The sequence below is a fragment of the Protopterus annectens genome, chromosome 3.part0, assembly GCF_019279795.1.
Source record: "Protopterus annectens isolate FY-2018-M chromosome 3.part0, PAN1.0, whole genome shotgun sequence".
NCBI classification, from domain to species: Eukaryota; Metazoa; Chordata; order Ceratodontiformes; family Protopteridae; genus Protopterus; species Protopterus annectens.
The window spans coordinates 1,109,790,501-1,109,817,107 of NC_056731.1; the positions used below are offsets into that span (position 1 = coordinate 1,109,790,501).

Genomic DNA, 26,607 nt, shown 5'->3' on the forward strand with positions numbered 1-26,607 from the left:
ATGTCCTTAAGACAAATCTTCCAACATAAAAGATCTGTCAAAAAGCAAAGTGACAGTCATACTGCTTAACGCTAGGAGCCTTAACCTGAAAATCCACTCACTGGTGGCTCTCCTCACAATGGAAGATGCCTGTTGTCTGTGTGGTCATGGATACTTGGTTACAGCCAGCTATAGACCCCCCCCCTCCATGACTCAGGGCACCCACTCCCCCTACCTGGACTTACTTGACTCCGTTAAGGTACCCCATAACATCCTGATCCTTGGTGACTTTAACTACTCCACCATAGACTGGGTGAACTATTCCTGCACTAATGCACTCACCCAATGATTCCTTGACTTCATCAGTCATAATGCACTAGGCCAACTCGTCTCATCCCCCACAAGGGGAGATAACATTCTGGACTTGGTTCTCACCAACATGGGTGACTGCTGCACCACTCCCATAGTATGTTCTTCCTTGATAAGATCAGATCATCGGTCTGTCTCATTCAAAGTTTCTGCCCCATCCAGTCCCCCCCAGCTGTAACCTGGCTAAAAAAAACTTCTCAAAAGCTGACTACAACCTCCTAAGGGAGGGTATCAGTAGCTTCATACCACCACCCTCTCAGAGGATGCAGGCAACTATGCTGAACAGTACACCAGTACAGTGTACAAACACCTGCACAACTGCATGGACTCAGCCATACACAACAGAACTAAAGCTTGATCCTTAAGGAAAAACAAATCTGTCTGGTGGATATTCTCTATCAACAGGCGTCACAACAAAAGGAAGAAACTGCTGTCCAAGGGTAAAAAAGGAACAAATTCCAAATTGGAAAAATTCCCTCCTCAGCCTCCACAAGGAAATTAGAGGACTAGTGAAAACCTCCAAAGCCAATTATGAATTGAAACTAGCCTCCGAAACAAAGGGAAACCACAAAGCCTTCTTCGGCTACATCAGGAACTTTCATGGCAAAGCCCAGGTTTGTTCCAAATTAGTACTTAACTAACGGTACCACTTACACTGATCCTGTTGACTTAGCCAACCTGCTAGCTGATAGGTTCAGTGCAAATGTCACCCCTCTGTTCCCCCCCCAAAGGCCCATTCGACATCCCCAATACTTGTCCTGCACCTCACATCTCCATAGATAAAGTGTTAAAGGCCCTATCCAAGGCAAAGAACACAGCTTCCATGGGACCTGATAGTATCCTAGGCTGTATTCTGCATCATTTCCAGCAAGAACTAGCTTTGCCACTGAGCAACTTATTCAACCACAGCCTAATTACAGGCTTCATTCCAACAGCGTGGAGAACTGTCATTGTCATCCCCTTGCACAAAGGTGGTGCCACTACTAACCCGGGAAACTATCACCCCATTAGCTTGACAAGTCTGATCTGTAAAGCCATGGGTCGTATTATTATGGATCAAATAAACAAGGGCATAGACAATCTCCAAGCCCTTGACCCCACCCATTTCGGATTTGTCAGGGGCAGATCTTGCCTGTTGAACTGGGTTGACTTTGAGACTGTCACCAGGGCCCTGGATAAAGGAGACTGCTTACCTTGCCTTGGCCAAGGCCTTTGACACAATTCCCCCACTCAGGCATCATCAAAGAGCTAACTCAGCTCTGCATAAATCCCTGTCGTATCAGGTGGATGGTCAGCTGGCTCACCAATAGGATCCACAAGGTCAAAATAGGTGCCCCCACCTCCGACAGCAGACCTGTCACTAGTGGTGTTCCCCAAAGATCTGTCCTGTGACCCCTGCTGTTTGGCATCTACTTCTCAGAGGTCCAGGCAAAGACAAAGGATCTGTGGCTGACCAAGTTTGCAGATGACTGTAAGTTGGGTGCTGTCATTGACACCCCAAATGATGTTAACATACTGCATGAGGGTCTCACAGCAGCAAATGACTGGTGTCAAAGTCATGGCCTTAAGTTAAATGCAAAAAAATGTATTATCATACCATTCAGCAAAAACACGGCCCCTACTGATTACCACATCAATGGCTACCCCTAAGCACACAACCTGGGGTGAGAGACCTCCGTACTCAGGTTGACAACAATCTCACATTCGACCATTATGTAGCGACAATGGTCAGAAAAGTCTTTTACTTGGTTCATCTCATAAGTGAAGGGATTGCATCCAGAAAAAGGAGGTTATTACCACTCTGTACTCCTCCCTCATTAGGCCTATAATTGAGTATAATGCCCCATTTGGTATGTACCTCTCCAAACACCTGTACCAACTGGAAAGGCCACAGAAATACCTCACAAGGAGACTCCATGACCTCCAACACCTGTCCTATGTGGATAGGCTCAAGTCACTAACACTCTACTCAGTATCATACAGATTGCTCAGAGGTGATCTGTGTCTTGCCTACAAGGCAATATCAGACCCTACCCTACTAGAGATGCTCCATATCAATAAGTCTAACTCCTCATGCATTACCCACTCGAAAGCCCTAAATCTAATATGCAAGATCAACAAAACCTGCTAGAGAGACAGGTTTGTCTCTCATAGGCTGCCCCGTCTGTGGAGTAGTCTTCCCGTACATGTCAGAGTACCTCGCTGACCCTCTTCAAGTGAACCTTGATGAGTGGATGGGAAACCACAAATTTGGCCCAGGGTTCCACCTTTGCCCCTCATTGACAGGAGCGACAGGTGCTGACTGAGGTTTCTTTTTGGGGATAAACTCTTGGCTAGGCTTGTAAGGGCCCCAGAGCCATTAGCCTAATAATCTCCTTTGATCCTATGAAAATGGTCAGTAGTAAAGGAGTTAAAGGACAAATATTTACCTGAGGGAGTAAGTAGAATCCAAGGCGGGGAGGGTTATTTTTCAGAAAGAGATGTGGGAAATTAGGAAGACACCGTTTTAATGTGCAGAGCACATGCTTTAGGGATAGTGTAGTAAAGGTCCCCCTTGATCAAAGCTGTTGTTGCAAATGTATGCCTTACTTAATGGTTTATAACGTTAAAAAGCACTGGTTAGATGCAGATAAGTTATTTGAAGGGGCAAGGAAAATCAGTTTATCAACTGTTTAGGGACATTGCCAGACAAGGTGGATAAATAAGTCATTAACTGCAGTCAGAATCTTTATTTGTATTATTGAACCTTGAATCGTACTCCACATAAACTAGTCTCACATATTTCTCAGAATGACAGTGGTAAATTTGCTAAACCAGTCCATTTATACAACTGTGTTTACCTGGCTAAAAGAGAGCAGGAATGAGGGCCTTTACCATTGCCAAGTACAGATTTCGGTCTCTGAGAAAAATGTGCACCAAACAGAACAAGAAGTTATGTCTTACCATAATGTTCCATCTGTGTTGTCGATCTTCACTAATCCTTGACTGTGGGCACAGTTCCAAGGCTTTGAACCGGCTCGGCTGTTATTCCAGCTCGCACCTTCCAAATTTCTCGAGCTAAGCTATACCCGTAATGCTCCTCCCCAGATTAACTCAGGTCGAGTTTGCAAACATTCGATCCACCAAGAGTACTTAGGGCAGGGGAAAGGAGGGAGGGAATGTCAAGGATTACGGAAGATCAAAAACACAGATGGAATGTTATGGAAAGACATAGCTTCTTTATCTGATGTTGTCAATCTTCAATTAATCCTTGACTGTGGGACAAAATCTCAAGCTACCTGAATCTTGCGAGGTCTCATGGAAGAATAATTCTGAGCACCATCGAGCCAAATCACGCACATCCCATAGAGACCAAGTCCAGTTTGTAATGTGTACTAAAGGTATGGGGGGATGCTCATGTTGCCACAGCAGAAATGTCATCTAAAGAAGTTCTGACATAAAAAAACTGCAGATGCTGCTATTGCTGTAGTTGAATGGGCTCTAACAGGTCCTAGTGGGTGGAGTCCCTTCCTGTTATAAACAAAGGTGATGCAGTCTAAGCCATTTAGCCAGAGTAACTTTAGATACTGGACATCCTAAATTGGCTGACAAAAAGGAAAGAAATAGCTAGTCAGATTTTCTTATTTCCTTTTTTTCTGTGCAGATAAAAACGCAATTGCCTGTGTGTACATCTAGCAAGTGCAGACAGTACTCCTCTTTATTGGAAAAGCTAGGAAAGAAGACTGGGAGTTGTATAATGTGATTATTTGCCTCAAACAACCTTTGGTAAGGAGGAAGGGTTAGTCTAGAGGGAGACTTTATCCTTATGAAAGATAAGGTAAGGGGGTTTACAGGATAATGCCTATATTTCAGATATTCTTCTGGCAGAAGTAATAGCTACCAAAAATAAGGTTTTCCAGGACAAGAATTTTAAGTCACAAGTTGCTGAAATCTCAAAGGGTTGATGAGCAAGTGATTGCAGCACAAATTCAAATCCCATGGTGCAGATGGTTCCTTGAATGGAGGTGTGAGCATTAAGGTTCCTTTTAAAAAGGCTTTGCAAAGTTTGTGACATAAGGGGCAAGCCTTTTAAACCAACACGGAAGTTAGATATCGCAGCAAGGTGTACAGGAATAGTGGAAGCTGAAGCATCTGCTTCGAGTGAAGCCAAAAAATTTAGAACTTTATCAACAGGGGCTGAATATGGCTCAAGATTGTAGTCTAGAGACCATTTTGTAAACTTTAGCCACTTCTCATGGCACAGTTTTCTTGTTGAAGGTTTGTGGTGGGCCAGAATGATGCATTGGACTGGGGAGGTGAGAGTGAGATGCCTGGTGATCATGGGAACTGGAGAAGCCACACACTGAGCTTGAGATGATGCAGATTCAGATGAACCAGTCCCTCCAGGTGGGACAGTAGGTCTGGAGCAGAGTCCAGTATCTAGGGTTTCCAAAGTAGATGGGGCCAAAGGAAGGGGGAAACCAGATCTGTCAAGGCCAGAATGGGGCGATGAGGATTATCCTGTTCTTTGACCTGTTGGCTTTCTTTAGAAACTGACATATTAGGGGACCCAGAGGGAAGGCATACAATAGATCGGGGGACCAATCGTGCAGGTGAGAGTCTCTGGGTGACTCCCCTGGTGGGGGATAAGGGCAAAGTAACTGCTGCACCTGTTGTTCAGAGGGGAGGTGAAGAGGTTTGTTGCAAGGTTGGCTCCAAAAACAGAATATCTCGTCCTCCGCTACTGGATTGAGAGACCACTCACGAGGCATGAGGATGGATCTGCTCATCTTGTCTGCAATCACGTTGGATCTCCCCAGAATGTGCATTGCCACTAGAAAGCGGTCGGAAGAAATTGCCAAACTCTGAGCACTTCTGAACAAAGAGGGTAAGATCTGCTTCCCCCTTGCTTGATAATGTGCCAGACTACCAAAATATTGTCTGTTTGAATTACAGTTGTTCCCAAGGGGAGGGTATCTTGAAATGCCTGCAACACTAAGAGCACTGCCCTCCTCTCTGGTATGCATTTGTGTTCACTATGGCTTGGGGTTGAGGAGGGACAGAGATGGCCCGACAATATTTTGTTGGAGTGAAGCCACCAACTTAGGTCTTCCTTGCATCGAGAGGTGATCACAGTCAGATGGGATATTGGTTGATTCAATAAGGACCATTGCGTAGCCAGAAGCCATTGAAGAATTTGCATGTGATATAGTCATAGAGGCTGCCATTGAACCTAGAGTCTGTAGAATGAGTCTCGCTGTTACTTTTTTGCTGTGAATGATCTGACTGACTTCTGATCTGATCCATTGATGATGCTGGTGACTGTGACAAGCATAGCCCCGATGAATTCCAGTTGTTGAGAAGGTTCTAAATGTGATTTTTTTTTTTTTTTTTTTTTGTGGTTTATAGTGATTCCCAAGTCAGAGCAGAGGTGAAGGGTATAATCTTGTGCCTTTACAAGTTGGCGCCTGGTGGAGCGGTAAGGAGCCAGTCGTCTAGATAAGGAAACACCTGGAATCCTAGCAGTCTAAGGTGAGCTGCAACCACCGCTATGCATTTGATGAACACCCCGGGGACAGTGGTGAGACCAAAGGGCAGGACCCTGAACTGATGGCTACTGGCTCCCAGCCAGAAGCGCAGGTACCTTCTGGGCCGTTTATCCATTTTTATATGGTAATATGCATCCAGAAGATCTATTGAGCACATGCAGTCATCTTTTTCCAAGAACAGAAGTATAGACTGAATCGAGACCATCTGGAATTTGGTTTGCTGAACAGATGTGTTCAACTGAGAGCCATAATTGGTGTCCAGTCCCGTTTTCTTTGGCACTAAAAAGAATCTTGAGTAAACCCTGGATACTCTCTGGTCTGGTGGGACTGCTTGGATGACTTTCTTGTTGAGCAGTTTTTGAATTTCTAAGACTGCTGCATCCCTGTGACTAGGTGGAACATACGGGATTGTTTTTAGCTTTTTTGGTTCTTCTAAAAAGGGTATGTTGTAATCTCTGGTTATAATCCTCTGCATCCATTTCTCATTTGTTATCCTTAGCCAGGCAGATTGGTGCAGGGATAATCTTCCTCAGACTGCCTCTAGAGGAAGGCAATCGGGCCTCCTTTCAGGAGCACCAACAGAATTTACCAAGGAAAGAGTCCCTGGAAACCCCGACTCTGCGGATCATTTCTGCCTCCTGAGCGGTGTCTTCCATTATTACTTCCCCCTCTTCCCTGGGGGAAGTCATTGGCACATGAGTCGTGGAAAGGTCCTTGGGACTTTTTGAACCATAGCCTCCACTTCTCTGGTTCCTGGAGTAAGGCCGCTGAGGAGTGGAAAAGCATACACCCATGGCAGAAAGGGTCTTTCCATATGCCTCACATCTGGCTAGAGTCTCTCTAGCCTTGGGACCAAATAGAGAAGTTCCATCAAAAGGGGCGCTAGCAAAAGAAGACTTAAATGACTCTTCGAAATCACATAAGCCCATCCAGGCATGTCTTCTGATGGCTACACCTGAACCTGCTGCTCTTGTTGTTCCTTTGGCAGCATGAGTAATTAGCCTCATGGATGAGTTGGAGATGGATTCTAGGGTGGCGAGCTGAGAAGTCACTTTTTGTCCCAAACTCCTTCAGCTACCAATCCCACAAGAATATTTCTTTAATCGGATCACTTTGAAGCCTGGTAAAATGTGCCATGAAATTTAAGAACCTGAGAGCGAATGTGGATGAAATGTATACATGCTTCCCAAATCTATCCATTGTCCAAGAGTCTTTGTTAGGAGGATGAGTAGTAGGACTTTGCCCAGTGCTGTTGAGCCTAAGGGGCAGAGAGAACACAGTCAGGTCTCCTTGGGATCAGCTCGATAGTCTGGTAATTTCCAAGCCCGCTGAGTGATCAACTTAATAAGATTGTCAGCGGGTGGAGAAATCCAAGAGCTAGAGGGCTGAGCACGAAAAGCCTCCAGGTTTACTGATTCCTCTAAGGAAGGCTTGAGAGTTGTCCAGCCACCCCTCTGTTTAAGAATTTCTAGGATGTCCTCAAAGGAAACATGTTCAGGGGGGTGACTTGGGGGACCTTCCTCCACATCAGAATCTGTATCTTCTGTGAAGGACTATTCAGGGGAGTCCAAGTGCTTCCTCTTGCACTTTCTTTTCAAAGGTACCTGTTCAGTGGGGGTGTTCTGGAGAGTTGTGCGAAGATGACAGAACCATTGTGGTTTTGATCGTGAGACTTTTGTGCCTTCTGTCCCAGGGAAGAGACTGGTGGAAGCTGTGGTCGATGGGATGGGCAAGGCGTTTGGCATAGACTGCTTGTCCAGCAATGACGGGGCCCTTTCCATGGTCTGGAAGGCAGCCCTCCTCGTAGAGGGATGGGAGCCTAGAACTGAATTAGACTCCTTCGGAACCGTGGTCCCACCCCGCACCGAGGAAGCTGGTGAAGCCAGAGTCGAGCTTACATATGCAGATGCACCAAGGGGCATACTGCTCCAAAAACATCAAAGTCTAACCTTGCCCCTCAGAACAGACAAAGAAGCCTCGGCTCCGGGATGTCTCTGGGTCAGAGAGGTTAGCTATCTGTGCTGGAGAAGAGGCTCTGACTGGCACCAAAGCAGTTGATGCTGGGAACGCTGGTACCAAAGGCTCTGAAAAGTCAAGTGGAGTTGGAGGAATAATCAGTGATGTGGAAGATGGTAAGATTCCAGAGCTAAAATGGAAGCAAGGAAGGGGGTAATCCCCTTGCTGTAAAGAGCTGATCCACCAGTCTCATCATGTCAGATTCAGATAAACCTTTGGTGGATCTAACTGAGAAAGCTGATTTAGATTTTGGTGAACATGTCTCCAAAAAAAGGACTGGGGAGGATGAACCACAAAAGGATCCACTGAGGGGATATTTGGTACGTGGTACATGTAAGAGTGATGGATCCTTGTGTTCCAGACACTTGGTTGGAACGAAAGTAGTATCTATAGTTGGCATAGGTACTGAAGATATTGGCATCGAAGAAGTAAATGCAGAAAGAGGCACTGACGGCACTGAGGACTGAACACTTTGGCCCACCGGTTCCAAAGAAGCTGTCGGCACAGAGGGAGACTTGGCCATTTTAGTTGGCAGTTCTGATGAAGGTGTTGGAACTGACTGACTTATTTTCTTAGGTTTGGACGAGGAAGAAGGCGCAGAAGAACTGATTTCAGTTTTCGAACCAGATAAGGCCTTGTCAAAGTCCGGCTTAAGCAAGGCTTAAGCAAGCGTTTCAAAACTAGTTTAGTTTTGCATTTGATCAAAGTCCTGTGGCTAAAGATGTGACAAATAGCACAGTCCTGTTGTAGATGGACCATACTAAGACAATATACACAGTGTGTCCATCCGAATTTGACATCTTCCTGTCACATTTTTGACACTTCTTGAACCCAGAACTGCCTTTCGAAGGTTTGTCGGCCATTACAAATAAGACGAGGGCCACAGTACATACACACACACAGACACCTTTTTTTTTTTCTACTTAACTAAGTAAGCAGGGAGAAATACCAGCTATGATATTCAAGAGTAACGGAAGGTAAAGGGAATAAAAGTACCAATAATACTTGAGAAAAAAACTACCTAATGGTAGAAAAGGAAAACACATGCACACACAAGCTGATGTATCAAAGGGAAAACCGGATAGTAGAGATATAAGAGATAATAGGAGAAAAAATTAGAAGACTGTATGTAACTTAGTTTACTTTGAAAAATAGCTTTTGCTTGAGAGCTCAGAGAGAACGTGTCTGGCACTATGAAGCAGCAAACAAGATCTGAGGTAATTTGGGGGTAGCATTTATGGGTAGAGCGTAGCTCGAGAGTTTTGGAAGGTGCGAGCTGGAGTAATGGCCGAGTTGGTTCCTAGGCTTGAAACTGAGCCCACGGTAAAGGATTACGTGAAGATTGACATCACCAGATCAGTTGTTTTCTTCAGTTTGTAAGCAGGACTAAGGATCGACTGTCTTCAAACACAGTCACTATAAATAGCCAGTCCACTGAGAGGACTGAAGAACTTGTTTTTCATGGATTATCAGGTGGGTAGTGGGAGTTGGTGCTGTGTCTGCTTATTGCTAAATTCACTGTTTTCTTGAAATACTGTAATTCAGGACTACTTATTGCTAACTGATCAAGATGTTTTTGATGTTGCAATTGTTAGTGATTCTTTTTGGGTAATTATTTTTTCACTGCTAAAGACTTTCACAAGATGTTTCAAAGAATAAGATGTCTTCAAAAGATGCTAGTGCAGTTCTTAGGGTCCTCCATTTCCTACACTTCCAACCTATTTTCTTCATTAGTAGTAGCTTTTTGGTGAGGTGAGAACAGAGATGCTTTTTACTGACTAAATTTTGGAAGTGTGAGACTTGCAGGAAGCAGCTGAAACAGTAGTCAAAACTGCATCCTAGCAGAAATAGCATTAGGAGGCCAAACCAAGCTTCTCTTATGCATAGTATATATGCCCCCTGCCGTCCTCTGTCACTGTTCATAGGTAGGTACTAGGCTGTTGGCCCTAGGGCCTATGTAAGCCTAGCCAAAAAGGTACCCTGGCTTTCGCCACCCAAGAAAATTATTTTCCTGTGCCCCTTACTGCAACTTATTGTAGACATTTTTCCAGCAGGTGTACCACAAAACACCATTATACTTGGAGACTTAAACATCAGTGCCATCATTAGCAGTGCACACCCCTAAACAAAATGCTCAGTCTCCACATTTTAGAACAGTTAATGAAACTACCAGTTAGGCCTAATCCAACAACAGGAACTAGTTCCAGTCTTGAGATTACTAATTTAAAGCATAGATGATTTGACATAACCATCCTCCCCAGTACTCTAAGCAACCATTGTCCAGTAACCTCCATATGGTGCTTCAAGACCTTTGCATATTTAACGTCAATGATCCCAAATTAGCTTTAAACTGCTTTCTTGAGAAACATCCTGCAAGATGCAGTGTTGCCTCTTGTCAAAAGGATATTGACAGAGCAAAACTGCCCATGGCTCAGCCCAGACTTAGAACAGCTTTTGGCAGCTAGGAATAAGACATGGGGAACCTGAAAGCAGCTGAATCTGGTGCTCAGCTGCACCAAATGTACCTAGTGCTGAGGAAAAGAACCAGGAGAGCGACCAGTTCTGCAAAGGAGATTTTTGTAACAAATAGGTAGGAAGTGTGGACCTGCAGCCCAAAATACTTCTGGAAAGAAGTAAACTTACAGTAAGTACTGTAAAATCCTCAGTTTTCCTCCACACTGTCAGGTAAAGAAAACCAACGTTTCGTTAACTACAGTCACTTTTCAGTAGAAACCTTAAAAGACATAAACAAGTTCCCTCCTTGCCAAACCTAGCCAGTTTGTTACAATTCCTCACAGCCCCCTCAGTCATAATTTTCCCAGTTTTACATACTAGTAGCTTACACCCCCAGCATTCTACTTTAGGCAGATTTCTGAAAAAAACTGTTTAAAAAGCCCTACTGACTGAACCTCAGTGAGGAAAGAGGTGCACCTTTCTTTAAGCTGCATCCAGCCTTTCTTAATTTGATAGCTGCTCATGTTGCAAAATTCCACTCTCGCATAATACAATTTGCCAGTTCCAAACATAGTTAAAGCCTCATGGTCATAATCCCTCTTCCCAAGAAACCCCCATGCCAAGGAGTACAAGGATTTCAGACCAGCAACCACCCTTAGCCCAATTATTTATTTATTTTGTATTTGTAACCAGATCCTATATCACATTAACAAGTATGGGCTTTTTGTGCAATGCCCAACATGGCTTCTGCAGATCCCTTTGTGCTGTGACTGCCCTATGTACTGCCACCAACAACATCTTCATTAATATATGTATTATGGTTAAGAGATGGACTGTTCATAAACATAAGCAGAGTATTCGAAACACCCAACCATAACCTCCTCCTTTACAAGTTAAGCATGCTCAACTTTGAAATTCAAATAGTATTATGGTTTCAAAGTGACCTTCAAGATCATTGTAGGTCTACTCGGAGAATATTTTCTAAAACCAGTGATGTGAAGTTGTTCAATCTCGACGTTCATTCTTCACTGATGGGTTCAGAGCTGATCCCTCGGCTCCGCCACTGCCATTAGCAAGCTCAAGGTTTACCAGTTGCTCGAGACCCAGCCCCTTATCCCATAATGCACTGCTGGAATCCCATAATGCACTGCTGGAATTACCTCAGATCTAGTTTGCCGCGACACGGATCTCTGTGGTTCCAGCTTGCTTGAGCCTAAATCTTCATAGATTATTCAAAAAAATTGCAAGTTTTCTGTCTTTTCTTCTATTAGAAATATATATACTTATAGTTCAATTGTTAGGATAGTTCTTATAGCCCCCTTCCCTGGTAATACTATATTTGGTGTGTTTTTTCATAGTGGCCTCATGTTGGCCTACTTCTAGCAGTGGTGTGCATTGGTAGTTAGATTAGAGTTTTAGTATTAGTTTGAGTGCTTAATACTATTTAGCTAATTTTGCCCCCCTTTTCTTTTGGGCCATTGTTTCAGTGTTTATTGGTGGTTGTGTTCCTATCACTACTAGCTAGCCTTTAGCTTCGTTATTGTGGATAGTGGGTTTGGTTATTAGACATGTCTGAGGAAAAACAAAAGCATCCAAAGTCTAGGTTCAAAAAATGCCCAGACTGCGGACAAAAGATGTCCGTTACTGATACTCATGTGCAATGTGTATACTGTCTAGGAGCTCTTCACTTGCAAGAGTCATGCAGCATATGTCACTCCTTTTCTTCCAGGGTTACATTAGAAAGGTAGAGGAAATTGGTGGACAGGGGTTTACTAAACCACCCTTTTGTCGAGGAGTTGAGTGACCAGGATGGGACCAGTAAGTCTTCTCATTCTTCCCAATCCTCAGGAGACTCAAAAGCCACAGAAAAATGTAAGAAAAGTGAGGATGCTGGGTCATCGGCTCCACAGTTCTCGGAGCCAAGTTTCCCTTCTTCCCAGATCCGGTCCACTGTTCTGGAGCCGGTATCAGAGTTGCCATCATCTCCTATTCTCCGATCTGCACCGTCGGTGCACTCGTCTAGGTCCTCTGTTAGTCTTTCTGATCTGGACATTGACCGACTGGTACAGAAGCTGTTAAGGGCACCAGGCCTAGCTAAATTGCTGTCGACCCTAGCGGCGGAACCGAAGACCATTACCCTGGAATTGACTGCTCCTACTCAGTCATACTGGGCTTTCGGAGCCAGAGGAGGCTGACCTTATGATTAAAGAGACCTTGGAGCCGACACCTGTTCCAATGTTGTCTGTTCCATCTGCCCAGACGTCCTCGGCGCCGACCGGGGATTCTAGGAGCCAGCATTCTCCTGTCTGGTCCGGGGAGGTTAGTCGCTCTGGCTTTTCTGTGCCGACTCTTCCTCTCGGGGGGTTGGCTCGGATGAGCTTGGCTCCTACCTCGGGCTCGGAGCCCACGACCTCAGTGCAGGAGGGACTTTAGGTTCCTTCGGGTCCTTCGATTCCTTCCCATTGGAGCCGTGATGCCTCTGAAGCCATGAGGCGAGTATTGTCTCCTAAGATTTCCTTGACGTCAGGATTGTTCTCTTCTTCCCGCAAGGCGCCTGTGTCTGCTTCTGTTTCCATCGGCTCCAAGCGTAGAGACCCTGAGCCTCAGGTAGCCCCACTGGGTGCTCTCTGCTCTTCTGATACTTCCCCGAATGTTCACGCTGAGAAGGTTCCCAGAAAGAGTGTGCGCAAGAGGAGGCACCTGGACTCCCCACAGGAGTCTTTGATATCTGACACTGACTTAGATAAGTCAGAAGGGTCCCCCGATCCCCCTCTGAGGATATCTCCTTTGCAGAGATACTTGAGATCCTTAGGCAGAGGGGTGATTGGCATTCCAAAAACCCTACTGAGGATGAGTCAGTTCTCTTGAAGGCTTTCGGTTCTCAACCTTCCACCTCTTGGGGGTCTCCGCCCTATGATGAGCTTATAGACCTGGTCTCTCGTAGGGCATGGGAGTCACTGGAATCTATGGAACCTGTCCCTAGGGGGCCTAACAGGGTCATTTCTGTCCCCGTAGAGAAGTCCTTTTTGACCATGGGAGTCCCTGTTGATGCCATAGTGGTGACGGCAACCACCAAAAAGGAAATTTCTCAGACGTCCTTGTCTATCCATCCTCCTAACAGAAAGTCTAGAATTATGGATAGATATGGGAAACGCATGTTTAGTTCAGCGACTTTCACACTTAGATCACTGAACTATTTGACCCATTTTACCAGACTGCAGAGAGTTTTCCTTAAGGAGTTAGGAGATGCTCTTCAGGGTATGGTAGCTGCAGGTGCTTCCGACAAAGTTGCCACCCAGCTTGCTACCCTAAATTCAGTTGTAAACTCGTGCATGCGTCTCATATCTTATACAGCTGATGGCACGAGTAGGGCGGTATGTACAGGAGTTGCCCTTCGTAGACACTCCTGGATGCGCCTCTGTTCCTTCGCGGAGCCTTTCAAGTCTTCATTTATGTATACCCTGTTTGACGGCTCATCTCTCTTTGGGCCTAAAGTAAAGGAAACATTGACCAGGTGTGAACAAGAGGGAAAAACTCTTGTCTGCCGTAGGAGTCCGTTTTTCCACTCCTACTCGGCCTTATCCCAAGGGCCAAAGGGGAGGGAAAATGTGGTTCCGAAAAGCCCAAGGAGGCTTTCAGGACACACTTGGTGAAACCCCCCCTCTAGGGGCAGAAGAGGGGGTTATAATGGAAGACGCTGCCCTTGCGGCAGAGGGAGTCCGCAACAGCAGGATGACAGAGATCATTTCTCTGGTCAGCCCTACCAGCACTCCTGAGCGGTGGCCCGACTGTCCTGTTCTGGAGGCAGTCAGGGATCGCTTATCTTTATACCCAGAAGCCTTGGCTGGACATAACAAAAGACAGATGGGTACAAAGTATCATTTCCAGAGGGTATTTCATACCGTTCTCCTCTCCTCCCACTTCCGTCAGGAGAATCCCGGACATTCCACCGAGTCACAGGGAACAAGCAACTGTAGAGGTCCACAAGTTGCTAGAAAAAAAAAGTCATCCAGTCAGTCCCAGCAGACCAAACAGGATTCGGAACTTACTCAAGATTCTTTTTGGTTCCAAAGAAAACGGGACTGGAGACCCATTTTGGACCTCAGCAGACTCAACCAATTTGTCAAGAAAGAGAAGTTCCGGATGGTCACACTTCAGTCCATACTTCCCTTTTTAGGGAAAGACATTTGGATGTGCTCAATCGATCTCAAGCTGCATGCTACCACATTAAGATGGCCAGGCCATCCAGAGATCATCTGCGTTTCCGGCTGGAAGCCAATCACTATCAATTCCGAGCTCTGCCCTTTGGTCTCACTACAGCCCCCAGAGTGTTCACCAAATGTATGGCAGTGGTCACGGCTCACTTGAGGTATCTAGGATTCCAGGTGTTTCCGTACCTAGACGATTGGCTCCTTACCTCCACCACCAGGCATCAATTGATTCGGGCAAAAGAATCCACTCTGACACTCTGCAACCACTTAGGCATTACTGTCAACTTAGAAAAGTCTGCCTTGTCGCCATCGCAGCATATTGTCTTTATCGGGGCAGAGTTAGACACTTCAGCCACCACGCTATGTCTACTTTTCGAGAGGGTCTCACTTCTTCACTAACATGTCAGCTCACTGGTGTCGAAGACGGAGCTCCAGCAGCAGAGGTTTTTAAAAGTACTGGGTTTGATGGCAGCAGCAATCTTAGCCATACCATTAGCAAGGATGCATATGTGGATTCTTCAGTGGCTACTGTTCACTCAGTGGTCTTATCAGGAACTTCCACTGAAGCATACGATTGTGATAAATTCTTGCAAGGGAGACCTTCAGTGGTAGTTGATGTCGATTCATGTCACGATAGGACGTCGATTTGTACTACCCCAGGCGATGGCCACTGTGACCACGGACGCTTCCCTGATAGGGTGGGGGAGGCATTTTCAGGGAAAGACTGACCAAGGCACATGGACGGATCATGAATCACATCTGTATATCAGTGTTCTAGAGATGAGAGCAGTACTTCTGGCGTTGAAGTACTTTCAGGACTCTCTTCCTGTAGGGACAGTTGCAATTCAGACAGACAGCATGTCAGTGGTGTGGTATTTGAACAAACAGGGCGGGACCAAGTCTTACCCTCTTTGCCGAGAAGCCCTCAGAGTTTGGCAGTGGGCTGTGTCATCCCAGCGCTTTCTGTTGGCAACGCACATCCCAGGGAGAGCCAGCGTCATAGCAGACAAACTGAGCAGGGCAATTTTGTTGCCACACAAGTGGTCCCTCAATCAGGACATTGCAGACAGGATTTTCCGCAAATGGGGCCAGCCTTTCTGCAACCTTTTTGCCTGTCACATCAACACCAAATGCAGAAGCTACTTTGCCTTGATTCCCCCTCCGGGACAACCCCCGAGAGATGCACTCGTACACGATTGGCCCCCAGGTCTTTTATATGCATTTCCTCCAGTCATGCTAATACCAAGATTTTTACAGAAAGCAAAGTCACTGGGAAGGACCATCATTTTTATAGCCCCCCATTGGCCTCGGCAGATTTGGTTCCCATTTCTTTATCATCATCTCTTGGAGGATTCATGGATTCTGGACCCAGTTCCGGACCTTCTGACACATCCATCAGGGGATCTCCACCCTTCATTGCAGTCCCTGAAGCTGACAGCTTGGCTGCTCCAGTTCCCCACATAGCCAGGCTTCACAATCTTTTTTATGACACAAGGCAAATCCTTTTTTCTCACAAACCTTCCACCAGGAAATTATATCGTAGTAAGTGGAAGAGATTTTCCATTTGGGCTTCCAAACAGAACATTGATCCTTTTCACGTTCCCTTGACATCTATATTGGAATTCTTAACTATTATCTTTAATGAAGGAGTGACAGCGGCTACAATTTGGGTCCAGTTAGCTGCCATGTCTAATTTCCATCGTAGAGTAGACGGACTAAATGTTATGGCCCACAAGTTATCCAAGGCTTTTCTTAAAGGGACCTTTCACATGAGGACTCCAGTAAAAACTCCTTATTCCACCTGGAATGTGAATTTCATGCCATCTCGCATAATTCTTCCCCCGCTTGAACCTGCATCGTCTTGTGATCTCAAATATTTGTCGTGGAAAACCATTTTTCTAATGGCCATTACTTCTGCCCGCAGAGTGTCAGAGCTTGAAGCCTTGTCTATCACACCTTCTTATATGATTTTTCATGCTGTTAGAGTATCTCTCAGGACAAATCCTTCCTTTTTATCTAAAGTTTGTTCTGATATCAATCGAGTCATTGAATTGCCAGTCTTCTTCCCCAACCATTCCAACAAACTAGAGTATATGCTGCACAAACTAGACGTTCATAGACAGCTCAGATATTATTTGGATAGGACAAAAGATTTTGGAAAATCAGACCAACTATTTGTTTCCTTTTCTGAAGCTAGGAAAGGTAGACCAGTGGCTAAAACAAACCTTTCTAAGTGGCTATCTGATTTTATCACATGTTTATTCAGCAGCTAATATGCCCTTACTACACAGAATTAAAGCTCATTCAACCAGAGCAGTTTCTACATCCTCTGCATTTCAAGCCAAATTGCCCATTGACAACATCTGTGCTGCAGCCACTTGGTCTAAGCCTCATACCTTTATCACTCATTACAAGGTGGATAAGGCCTCCAGGGACAGGGCTTCCTTTGGTTCTATGGTCCTGAAGAATATACTCCCGTGAGCCACCCAAGATTGAGGGTGCTAGGGACGCTACTCATCAGTGAAGAATGAATGTTGAGATTGAACAACTTCACATTAAGAAGTTATGTACTCACCATAACGTTCCATGTGAGTTGTTCCATCTCGCCTTCATTCTCACGTCCCTCCCTCCATCCCCCACCTGGCTGACAGTTAACCTAGATGTTGGTCTTATCCTGGTAATTCAATTCCTTCCTTTTTCCCTCTCTTAGGAGAGTAGTCCTTTTACAAGGATATGGTACACGCAGCAAACAAGATCTGAGGTAATTCCAGCAGTACGTTATGGGATAAGGGGCTGGGTCTTGAGCAACTGGTAGACCTTGAGCTTGCTAATGGCCGTGTTGGAGCTGAGGGATCGGCTCCGAACCCATCAGTGAAGAATGAAGGCGAGATGGAACAACTCACATGGAACTTTATGATGAGTACATAACTTCTTATTTCTTCAGCACAGAAGTACTCCATAGTTCAGTTTCTGGGTCCATTGTTTTTCTCAGCTGTCATTAATGATCCCACAAATGACTTCTGAATGGGGTTGTGACTAGCCCACTTACCCAGATGTCCTTCAAGGATGCATCTGCAGTCCTTACATATGGGTTGTCCTGCCTCAGACAGCCCCTCGGTTGGCCGGATTCCAAAGTCTGGGTCCGGCATCGGCTGCGGTCGCCTCCATCCCGACGTCAGAGCGCCTGGGATATAAAAGCATCAGCCGACGCCATCTTCCTCAGTCTTTCTTGCCGCGCAGTGCCCGAAGCAGAAGCAGTTCGCAAGTGCCGGTCGACCAGCTCCTGAGATTTCAGCTAACCGAAGACTTCAAAAAGCTAAGTACCCCGTTGGGGACTCTTTCTTGCCTCAGCCGATGTCAGATCAAACGGTTAAAGTTAATAATTGTTTATCTTGTGGGAAACCAATACCTCATAAGGATTTCCACTCTTACTGCCTACCCTGCCTAGGCCCAGACCACGACGTCTCGGCCTGTGCAGCCTCTGCCTCTTTCAATAGACGCACTCTTAGGCGTCGGGCGGAGTTCGCAGAGGAATTTTTTGGGGAAAAATACTGTTACACTATGCCGTTGGAGCTTCTGACTCCTCATTTACCCAAAAAACGGAAGGACAAGGACCGACACATGCGGCCCGTGGTTTCGACCAAAACCATGCCCAGGCCTAACGCGAGTGTCACGGTCTCTGCCGAAACCGAATCCTCGGTGCTTCCGACCGACCATACCGCACAACCGACAATCTCGGCCCCGGAGGCCATCACTGAGTCGGTTATAGAATTTCCTACTGAAAACGGTGCTCTGGAAATATCCAACACCATTTCTCTAGATAAGACTACTCCAGCATGTGGGGCAGCCAGGCCTCCTGTATCCATGTCCATTAATGCATTTACACGTGCTAAAGCTGCTAAACAGCCAAAATCTCTCCCTCCCAAGACTATTCCTCAGGGATCAACTACCGGTTCACAGATTTTAAGTTTAGCTGAGGACCTTATTTCCCTAATTAGGGGCTCTCAGCCACATCCGGACAGGGGCTCTCAACCTCCTCAAGACAAAAGGCCCAGGGTTGAGCAGACAGATCCCCAGTCTTCTGATGAGGCCTCAGATGACTCTGCCCTATCAGACTACCAGGAGGAGGCCTTTACGGCCTACGAGGATTCTGATGCAGAGAAATCTATACCCTCGGCCTCCCCTCCTGAAGAGTTGTCCTTTGGGGAGACCCTCCACTCCATGAGAGAGCATTTCAAATGGCAGGGCCAGGAATTCTCTGACTCCAGGAAGAGATTAAGAACTTTTTTGCATTTACCTCAACATAGACCTTTGGCTATTCCTCCGGTTTTAAATGTTATTGATGATGTGTACTCTTAGTATTTCCCCTGACTCCCTCCGGCTCCTGTCAAACCCAATAGGTACTACAGGGTCCCGGACTCACATCATTTCCTTTACAAGGGCCACTCTGCTGACCCAGAAACTATTTCCCAGGGCCCTAAAGGGGTTGCAACCACCACTACTAAAAACCCACTCCCTTCTGAAAGGGAGTCCAGGGCTTTAGAGAGATGGGGTAAAAAGGTGTATACTTCTTCCACTCTTTCTATGAGGGCATTAAATTGTCAATTCCATATGATACAGTACCAAGAGTATTTGTTAGATGAATTGCATAAAAAAATTTCTTCACCTGAACCCCTAGATCGCAAGGCACTTCAGGATCTGGTACATAACTCCCAGCAGGTTAGCAACCATTTCTTGCAGTGTGGTTATGATGCATTGGAAGCTTCATGTAGGTCAGCAATGACAGGTGCAGTCATAACGTAGACATGCTTGGCTGAAGGAACAAACACTGCCAGATCATGTTAAAGCAAAGCTTCTGGATGCTCCGCTGGAAAAACAAAAGTTATTTGGCTCCACGGCTCAAGAGGTCTTAAAGAAATTTGAGGAAAAGGCTAAATCAGTACAAACAGTCAAAGATTTCCTACAGGTCCAGCCACCAAGATTCAGCAGAAATTGGCCTTCTAAGAATTGGTTCTTTCCGGACACAGACAGATTTCCAAGAGGCAGAAACAGGCGTGCCAGAGGTAGAGGGCAAGCTCGAGGCTCCTACAGAGGACATCAATGGCAGCCTCCAAACCAGAGAGGTACGGCAGGACCTACAACTACTACACAAGGACCATCTCAATGACTTGACTATGACCCCGCCAACCAGGGCTCAATTGGAAGCACCTTTGGGCGGAAAGCTATCTTTATTCTCAAAAAATTGGCACAGTATTACAAAGGACAAATGGATACTGCAAATAGACAAAGGATACAGATTCCATTTTCATACATTACCAAAAAGACAAGGCATGCCAAACCTGCCACCAAACCAAAGGCCAGAGGCTTTCAAACAAATTTCCAAGCTACTTCAAATGAGGGCAATAGAAAGGGTTCCTCTCTCAGAACAAGGCCAAGGATTTTATTCCAGACTATTCCTTGTTCCAAGAAAAGAAAAGCAATGGAGACCAATACTGGACTTGTCCGCACTGAATACTTACCTCATCGTGCCAAAATTCAAGATGCTGACCTTACTGCAACTCCTTCCCATGCTGGGCAAGGGGTCCTGGCTGGTAACTCTGGACCTCAAGGAGGCATACCTGCATGTCCCTATCAGACAAAGTTGCAGAAGACACCTCAGATTTCTTGCAGGTTCAGAGCATTATCAATTCTCAGCATTGCCATTTGGCTTATCTACTGCGCCCAGAGTATTCACAAAATGCCTGGCATCAGTAGTTGCACATTGCAGACTTCAGGGGATTCAAATTTACCCATACCTTGACGACTGCCTCATACAAGCGGACAGCCAGCAAACACTGGTAGAACACTTAAACTATGTCATCCGACTACTACAGGCCTTGGGATACACAGTCAACATTCAGAAATCAAGACTTGTTCCATCCCAACGAATAATTTTCCTGGGTGCAAAACTGGATACAAACACCCAGATGGCTTTTCTCACAGAAGAAAAACAAGCACAACTATCGGATTATTTCAGAAATCTGACAACACAAACCCAGCTAACTGCAAGGAAAATCCTGCAGGCCCTGGGATTCATGGCATCTTGCATTCTTCTGATTCCACAAGCAAGGCTGCATATGAGGAATCTACAATGGTACCTAAGGAGTCTATAGTCTCAGCACAGTCACAGTCTAGAAACTTTGATCCCCCTCATTCCTTGCCTTCACAAGGAATTCCTGTGGTGGGCAAAAGCAAGCCAGTCAAACATGGGCATGCCTTTCAGCAAGCCACATATCAGCCAAACCATTACAACGGATGCCTCAGACCATGGATGGGGAGCTCACATGGAAGGCAGATGCATTCAAGGGCAATGGACACAAAAGGAATTGCATCTGCACATCAACCAAAAGGAAATGCTGGCAGTGATACATTCCATCGAGCACTTCAAGCTCTTCCTGCACCAAGGTCACCTGTTAATAAAGACAGACAATACCACAGTTATGTGGTACATAAACAAGCAAGGGGATACCCATTCATACCCTCTTTGCAGGCTGGCGATGAATCTGTGGGACCTTTCCCTGAAACTCAATATAGAACTACAATCCCAGTTCGTACCAGGAAAAGACAATGTTCTGGCGGACAGCCTGAGCAGAAACATCATGGATCCACACAAATGGATGTTGCACCTGGATATATTTCTCCAGATTACACATGCATGGGGAACGCCGGACATAGATCTTTTTGCCTCCCACCACAACCATCAACTGAGGAAATTCTGCACAAGGACATACCATCCTCAAGCATGGAAAGTGGACGCCCTCTCATTCATCTGGAATACTCTAACAGTATATGCATTCCCACCTCTTCCATTAATGACCAAGGTCTTACTGAAGATCAGGATAGAGCAACCTGATCTTACTGAAGATCAGGATAGAGCAACCAAAAGTAATCCTGATAGCCCCGGACTGGCCAAGACAACACTGGTACCCACTGTTAAGGAGCATGTCACGCACGAAACCTTGGCCTCTACCACAATGGCCACTTCTTCTGACGCAGCACAATTACAAGACTCTGCACTCCAGTCTAAAAACCTTGCAGCTGACAGCCTGGAGAATGCCTTGACTCCTCGCCAGGATAAACTATCCAAGAGGGTACAGGATATCATCATGGAAGCCCGGCGGCCTTCCACAAGAAAAGCATATTCAGCAAAATGGAAAAGATTTCGTACCTGGAACACCGCAAAGGGTAAAGATCCGACAATCATGAGCATTCCACATATTCTAGAATACTTGGCTGAAATGCTCCATAATGGCCTTTCTTATTCCTCCGTAAAGATCCATGCTTCAGCAATTTCAGCAGAGTACAACACTGACCCACCTGTATTCTCTCATCCTCTGCTAAGACAGTTTCTAAGAGGGATAAAAAACATCAACCCTCCAAGGAAACCACCAGTGCCTACATGGGACCTTAACTTCATGTTGGAAAAATTAACTCTTCCTCCCTTTGAACCAGCAGCATCTTCAGAACTACAATTCCTGTCTTGGAAGACTGCCTTCCTCCTGGCCATAACCTCAGCGAGAAGAGTATCTGAGTTACAGGCCCTCATGGCAGTTCAGCCATTTCTCATTTTTCATCAGGAAAGAGTCTCTTTGAGAACCAATCCTTCATTCATGCCGAAGGTGGTATCCAGGGTTTCACTGAACCAAGCTATTCACCTGCCTACCTTCTTTCCAAATCCACAAAATAAAGGAGAAAAACTTCTTCATACTTTGGACATCCACAGACAGTTGCGATATTACTTGGACAGAACTAAGACTTACAGAAAAACTGACCAACTCTTTGTAGCATATGCTGCTGGTGTACAAGGAAAAGCAATTTCCAAACAGACAATTTCAAAATGGATAGGAAATTGCATTCGGTTCTGTTACTCCTTTCATGGAAAAGCTGTGCCAGCTAACATTAGGCCTCATTCCACCAGAGCAACAGCCACCTCCACAGCCTTCTTAAGAGGGGTGGCTACAAAGGACATTTTAGAAGCTGCTACATGGAGCTCCGTGCATACATTTTCCAAGCATTACAATTTGCCCTTATATTCCAGATCCAGAGCAGGCTTTGCTACTGCAGTCCTGCAGGGCATGTTAGCTACACCATCCTTTTCTTGGGTCCTACCTCCCCCAGCTTGGCTATGGTATTCTACCCATATGTAAGGACTGCAGATGCATCCTTGAAGGACATAGTACAGTTTTGTACCTACCATAAATGTAGATGTCCGATAGGTATGCATCTGCAGTCAGGATTTCCCTCCCTCCTACCCCTCTGTGGTATATTTTGGATACCTATCCCTCTTTTTTAGCTAGCTGGGGTTATCTTTTATGGTGTATTTGTTTTTTTATTGCTGTACATGTTTGGAATTTTTCATTTATCCAAATTTAGCCTTACTTAGAGGGCAACTGGCATCTGGGGCAAGAAAAACTGAGGAAGATGGCGTCGGCTGACGCTTTTATATCCCAGGCGCTCTGACGTCGGGATGGAGGCGATCGCAGCCAACGCCGGACCCAGACTTTGGAATCCGGCCAACCGAGGGGCTGCCTGAGGCAGGACAACCCATATGTAAGGACTGCAGATGCATACCTATCGGACATCTACATTTATGGTAGGTACAAAACTGTACTTTATCATATGCCAGTAAATAAAGATACTGAGAGTCTTGACGCTTCAAAAGTTATACTGCAGTGGTAATTGATAACGGTGAATTTTAAAACTTATCCTTTTTGCCGAGGGTGCTTGACTGACATCCCTGCTGATTACATATACTAACTTCAGGATCTCTGTACCTGTGCAAAGGAGGAATACTCTTGAGACTGCATTCTCAGAATTAATATAATGTTCTGTATTGGATCCCTTTTGCATTAACCTAAGCTGTTTGGGTCCTACCCCCACTACCACTTGCCAGCTTTTGAAAGCTAAAGCTTATCCTTCACACATGCTGTCAGGAGCATGAGGGGAACTCCATATAAAAAGACATTTAGAATTTGAAAGTCTCAGAGCTTTCTTGCTGCAAAAAGGGAAGCAATAGCCTTGATAGGAAAAATATTAGAAAACATTACAGAAAAGAAACTGTATACACAAGAGTAAATGCATCCACACTCTGGCAGTGCAAAAAATATATATATACCATAAGAAGGGGGGTGAAAATAGCTCTCAACCGTCCAGATTTCTGCCTAATATTTTGTCTGGTTTTCATAAAATTTTAGTTTTTTGGTAAATCACTGGTTAATTATTGGGGATTGAATTCAGAAAATAATGACATATTTGAGTCTCAGATTTCATTCCCATCAAAAGATTCATGCTAATGCAAAACCTTTTATTCTATCAACTTTTTAAATTTGTAAGAACAATATCTAAAAATTGCCCCTATTTTAGGCCTTTGTCTCCCCATTTTTTATGCCGTCATTCAGATCTCTTGCTGTAAGAGGGTGAAAGTTATGGGGAAGAGGGGGTGGCTATTGCTAGTGACCTGTTGGATATCAACTGTTAAGGTAAGCTTACTTGCACAACTGTACTAGCTCTGAGCTTTTCTGCACTGTCTTTTTTTTCTCCAAATCTTTTGGGTTTTTAATACCATGACAAGAATGGACCCCATTCCTAAGTCAAAGTACCATTAAAGTTCATGAACTTAGTATTGTTTTACTCTTTGTCAGCCAAAAGTGCTGTTCAAACCACCCGCAGCATGCCCAGTAACGACGACTCCTGCAGTTCACAAAGAGTTGCATGTATTGGTAACCTCTCTAAATATGATTGTAGACTGTTTTTTATAAGACGTGTTGCTCCTACTACTATTGGAACTATCTGAGTGTCTTTTTTCCACGTTGCTCTCGTTTCTGCTTGCAAATCCTGATATTTTATAACTGTGGGTCTCTGTGTATGCAGGACACTGTAGTCACTGGGTGTGGAGACTTCAATGATTAGTGCTATTTCGGTCTTCTTTTCTTGGACCACTATATCCAGTTTTCTAGCATCTATCTTTTGAACTGTTGGTAATGGATGATCCCATGTGATGTAGACCATCGTTTTCTATGATGCTTTGTGGTTCATGTTTCCAGTGTTTTTCACCCACTTCAGTACCATAATGCTTGCACAATCCCCAGTGTAACAGTCTTGCCACATTATTATGCCTTTCAGTATAAAGTCCTTCTGCCATTAGTATGTTACAACCAGCAACAAGGTGTGTGACTGTTTCCAATTTGGTTGTACAAAATCTACATTTGTGTGTTTCTCCCACATGTTCAATGGACTTTGTGAATCAGCATCCTTTTATATGGAGCCTAAAAATGTTGGCTGGAGACAGTGGGCTGGGACCCAAATAGCTTAGGCCACTGCAACAGTGATCTGTTAGAACATCTGCTATTGAGGTAAGTTTACTAACATAACTGTACTTTCCAGTTACCTGCAGTTAAATTCCTATTGCTCTGAAAATTGCAGTTACAACCCTTAGACTTTCAACAGGTACTCCTCGCTGTCATGTTCAGTATTTTTTAATGGAAAGTAGACTAAGGGGTATTAAAATACCTTTTAATCTTCTGTCCTCCAGTTAATGGTGCACTGTGTCAGTAGTCCCATTTGTGGGACTGCTGAGCAGTATTTGCCAGTGATCTTCCAGCTAGTGCCTCTAATGAATATCTGCAGTTATGACAAGGTAACTGTATAATTCTGTTTCTGTATGACATTTTGCTTTGTAAATTTTGAATTGGTTTATATTAATAAATGCTGTCTTAAAACACTTCTTCCTGTTAATAAACTTAAATGCGTATCTTGTATCTCTTAGAATACAACTTCTGAACCGGAAAAGAAGGAAGAATGTATCTGTGTAGAGGAACTATTTGAAGGTAATTGTTTAATTCAAAAAAGCATTTATTGAAGTATAGTGGTTTTGCAAACATTATTTCTCTTGCAACTTAATTTTAAAAAGATATAAAATGCTGTTGGTGTATCCATTCCTAATGATTACATCTTGTCAAGGTGGCATTCAGTTACATGTATCTTGTTTTATGATGCAGATGAAGAAAATATGCTCACCTGTAAACAGCCAAGTTAACATGACCTCATTTATGATTATGGTTTCAGCTAGAAAGTTTCTGCTTTCACCAGGGATTGACCACAGCTGTTATGCAGTGCTTTCCTTCACTTGTAGAAGTTAAGCCCCAAAGAGAATCATGCCAGCTGCATGCTGTAATGCATTCTCCTGTGATGTTCATCGTGTTTCACTGTTGCAGTCATTACAATTGGGTTATCCTGCTGGCAGGCTACCCGCAGTCGGTCTGAGTTCCAAAGTCTAGGTCTGGAGTCAGTTGCTGTCACCTCCTCCCTGACGTCAGTGCGCCAGGGGTATAAAACATGCAGCCGATGCCATTTTCTTCAGTCTTTCTTGCCGCGCGGTGCTCGAAGCAAAAGCAGTTCGCAAGTGCCGGTCAGCCGACTCCTGAGATTTTCAAATTCGAATTTCAGATCCGAAGTCTTTATTAAAGCTAAGTACCCCGTTGGGGAAACTTTTTTCTTGTTCCAGACTGATGTCAGAAAAAGTTAATAATTGTATTTCTTGTGGGAAGCAAATACCTCATAAGGATTTTCATTCTTACTGTATTCCTTGCCTAGGCCCTGACTACGACGTTGCTAGTTGTCGGTTTTGTGCTAGATTTAACCTACGCACTATTAAGCGTCGGAACGATTTTGCATTTCATTATTTTGGCAGAAGATTTAACTATATAATGCCGTCGGAGCAACCGACTACCGGAGTTTATAAAAAGCGCAAAGAAAAGGACAGGCACCCGAGGACCAAAACCAACAAGGCTCCCGCTAGGCCTGTCACCGGTTCTCAGTGAGGCGCTTTCGCAGCCCCTGACTCCCACTACCTCAGAGCCGCAAGCCGCTTCCGACTCCCATGTGGAGCCGAATAGGCCACTGGAAACTCAAGGTATTGGACACTCGGAAACTATTCCCTCAGATGGGTCCGGAGCCGCTGAGCAGGCATCAGCTTCTGAGGGTGTTTTCAGGCCTACACAGTTATGTGTAAA

At 45.0% G+C, this 26,607-nt stretch overlaps 1 protein-coding gene across 2 annotated transcripts in view; it reads left to right on the plus strand.

Annotated features, from left to right (window-relative positions):
* LOC122796674 (tRNA selenocysteine 1-associated protein 1-like) overlaps positions 1-26,607 on the plus strand; it is a 710,917-nt gene that overhangs the window by 584,002 nt on the left and 100,308 nt on the right. Inside the window, exon 7 of one of the 2 annotated variants that reach the window (XM_044065349.1) lies at positions 25,362-25,425. Coding sequence is in view for 1 of the 2 variants with exons in the window: in XM_044065348.1 (XP_043921283.1) it covers positions 25,362-25,422 (61 nt within the window). In the remaining variant the exon portion in view is untranslated. Of the gene's footprint in view, positions 1-25,361; positions 25,426-26,607 lie in introns of those variants that run through there. The other variant, XM_044065348.1, reaches the window with a different exon arrangement.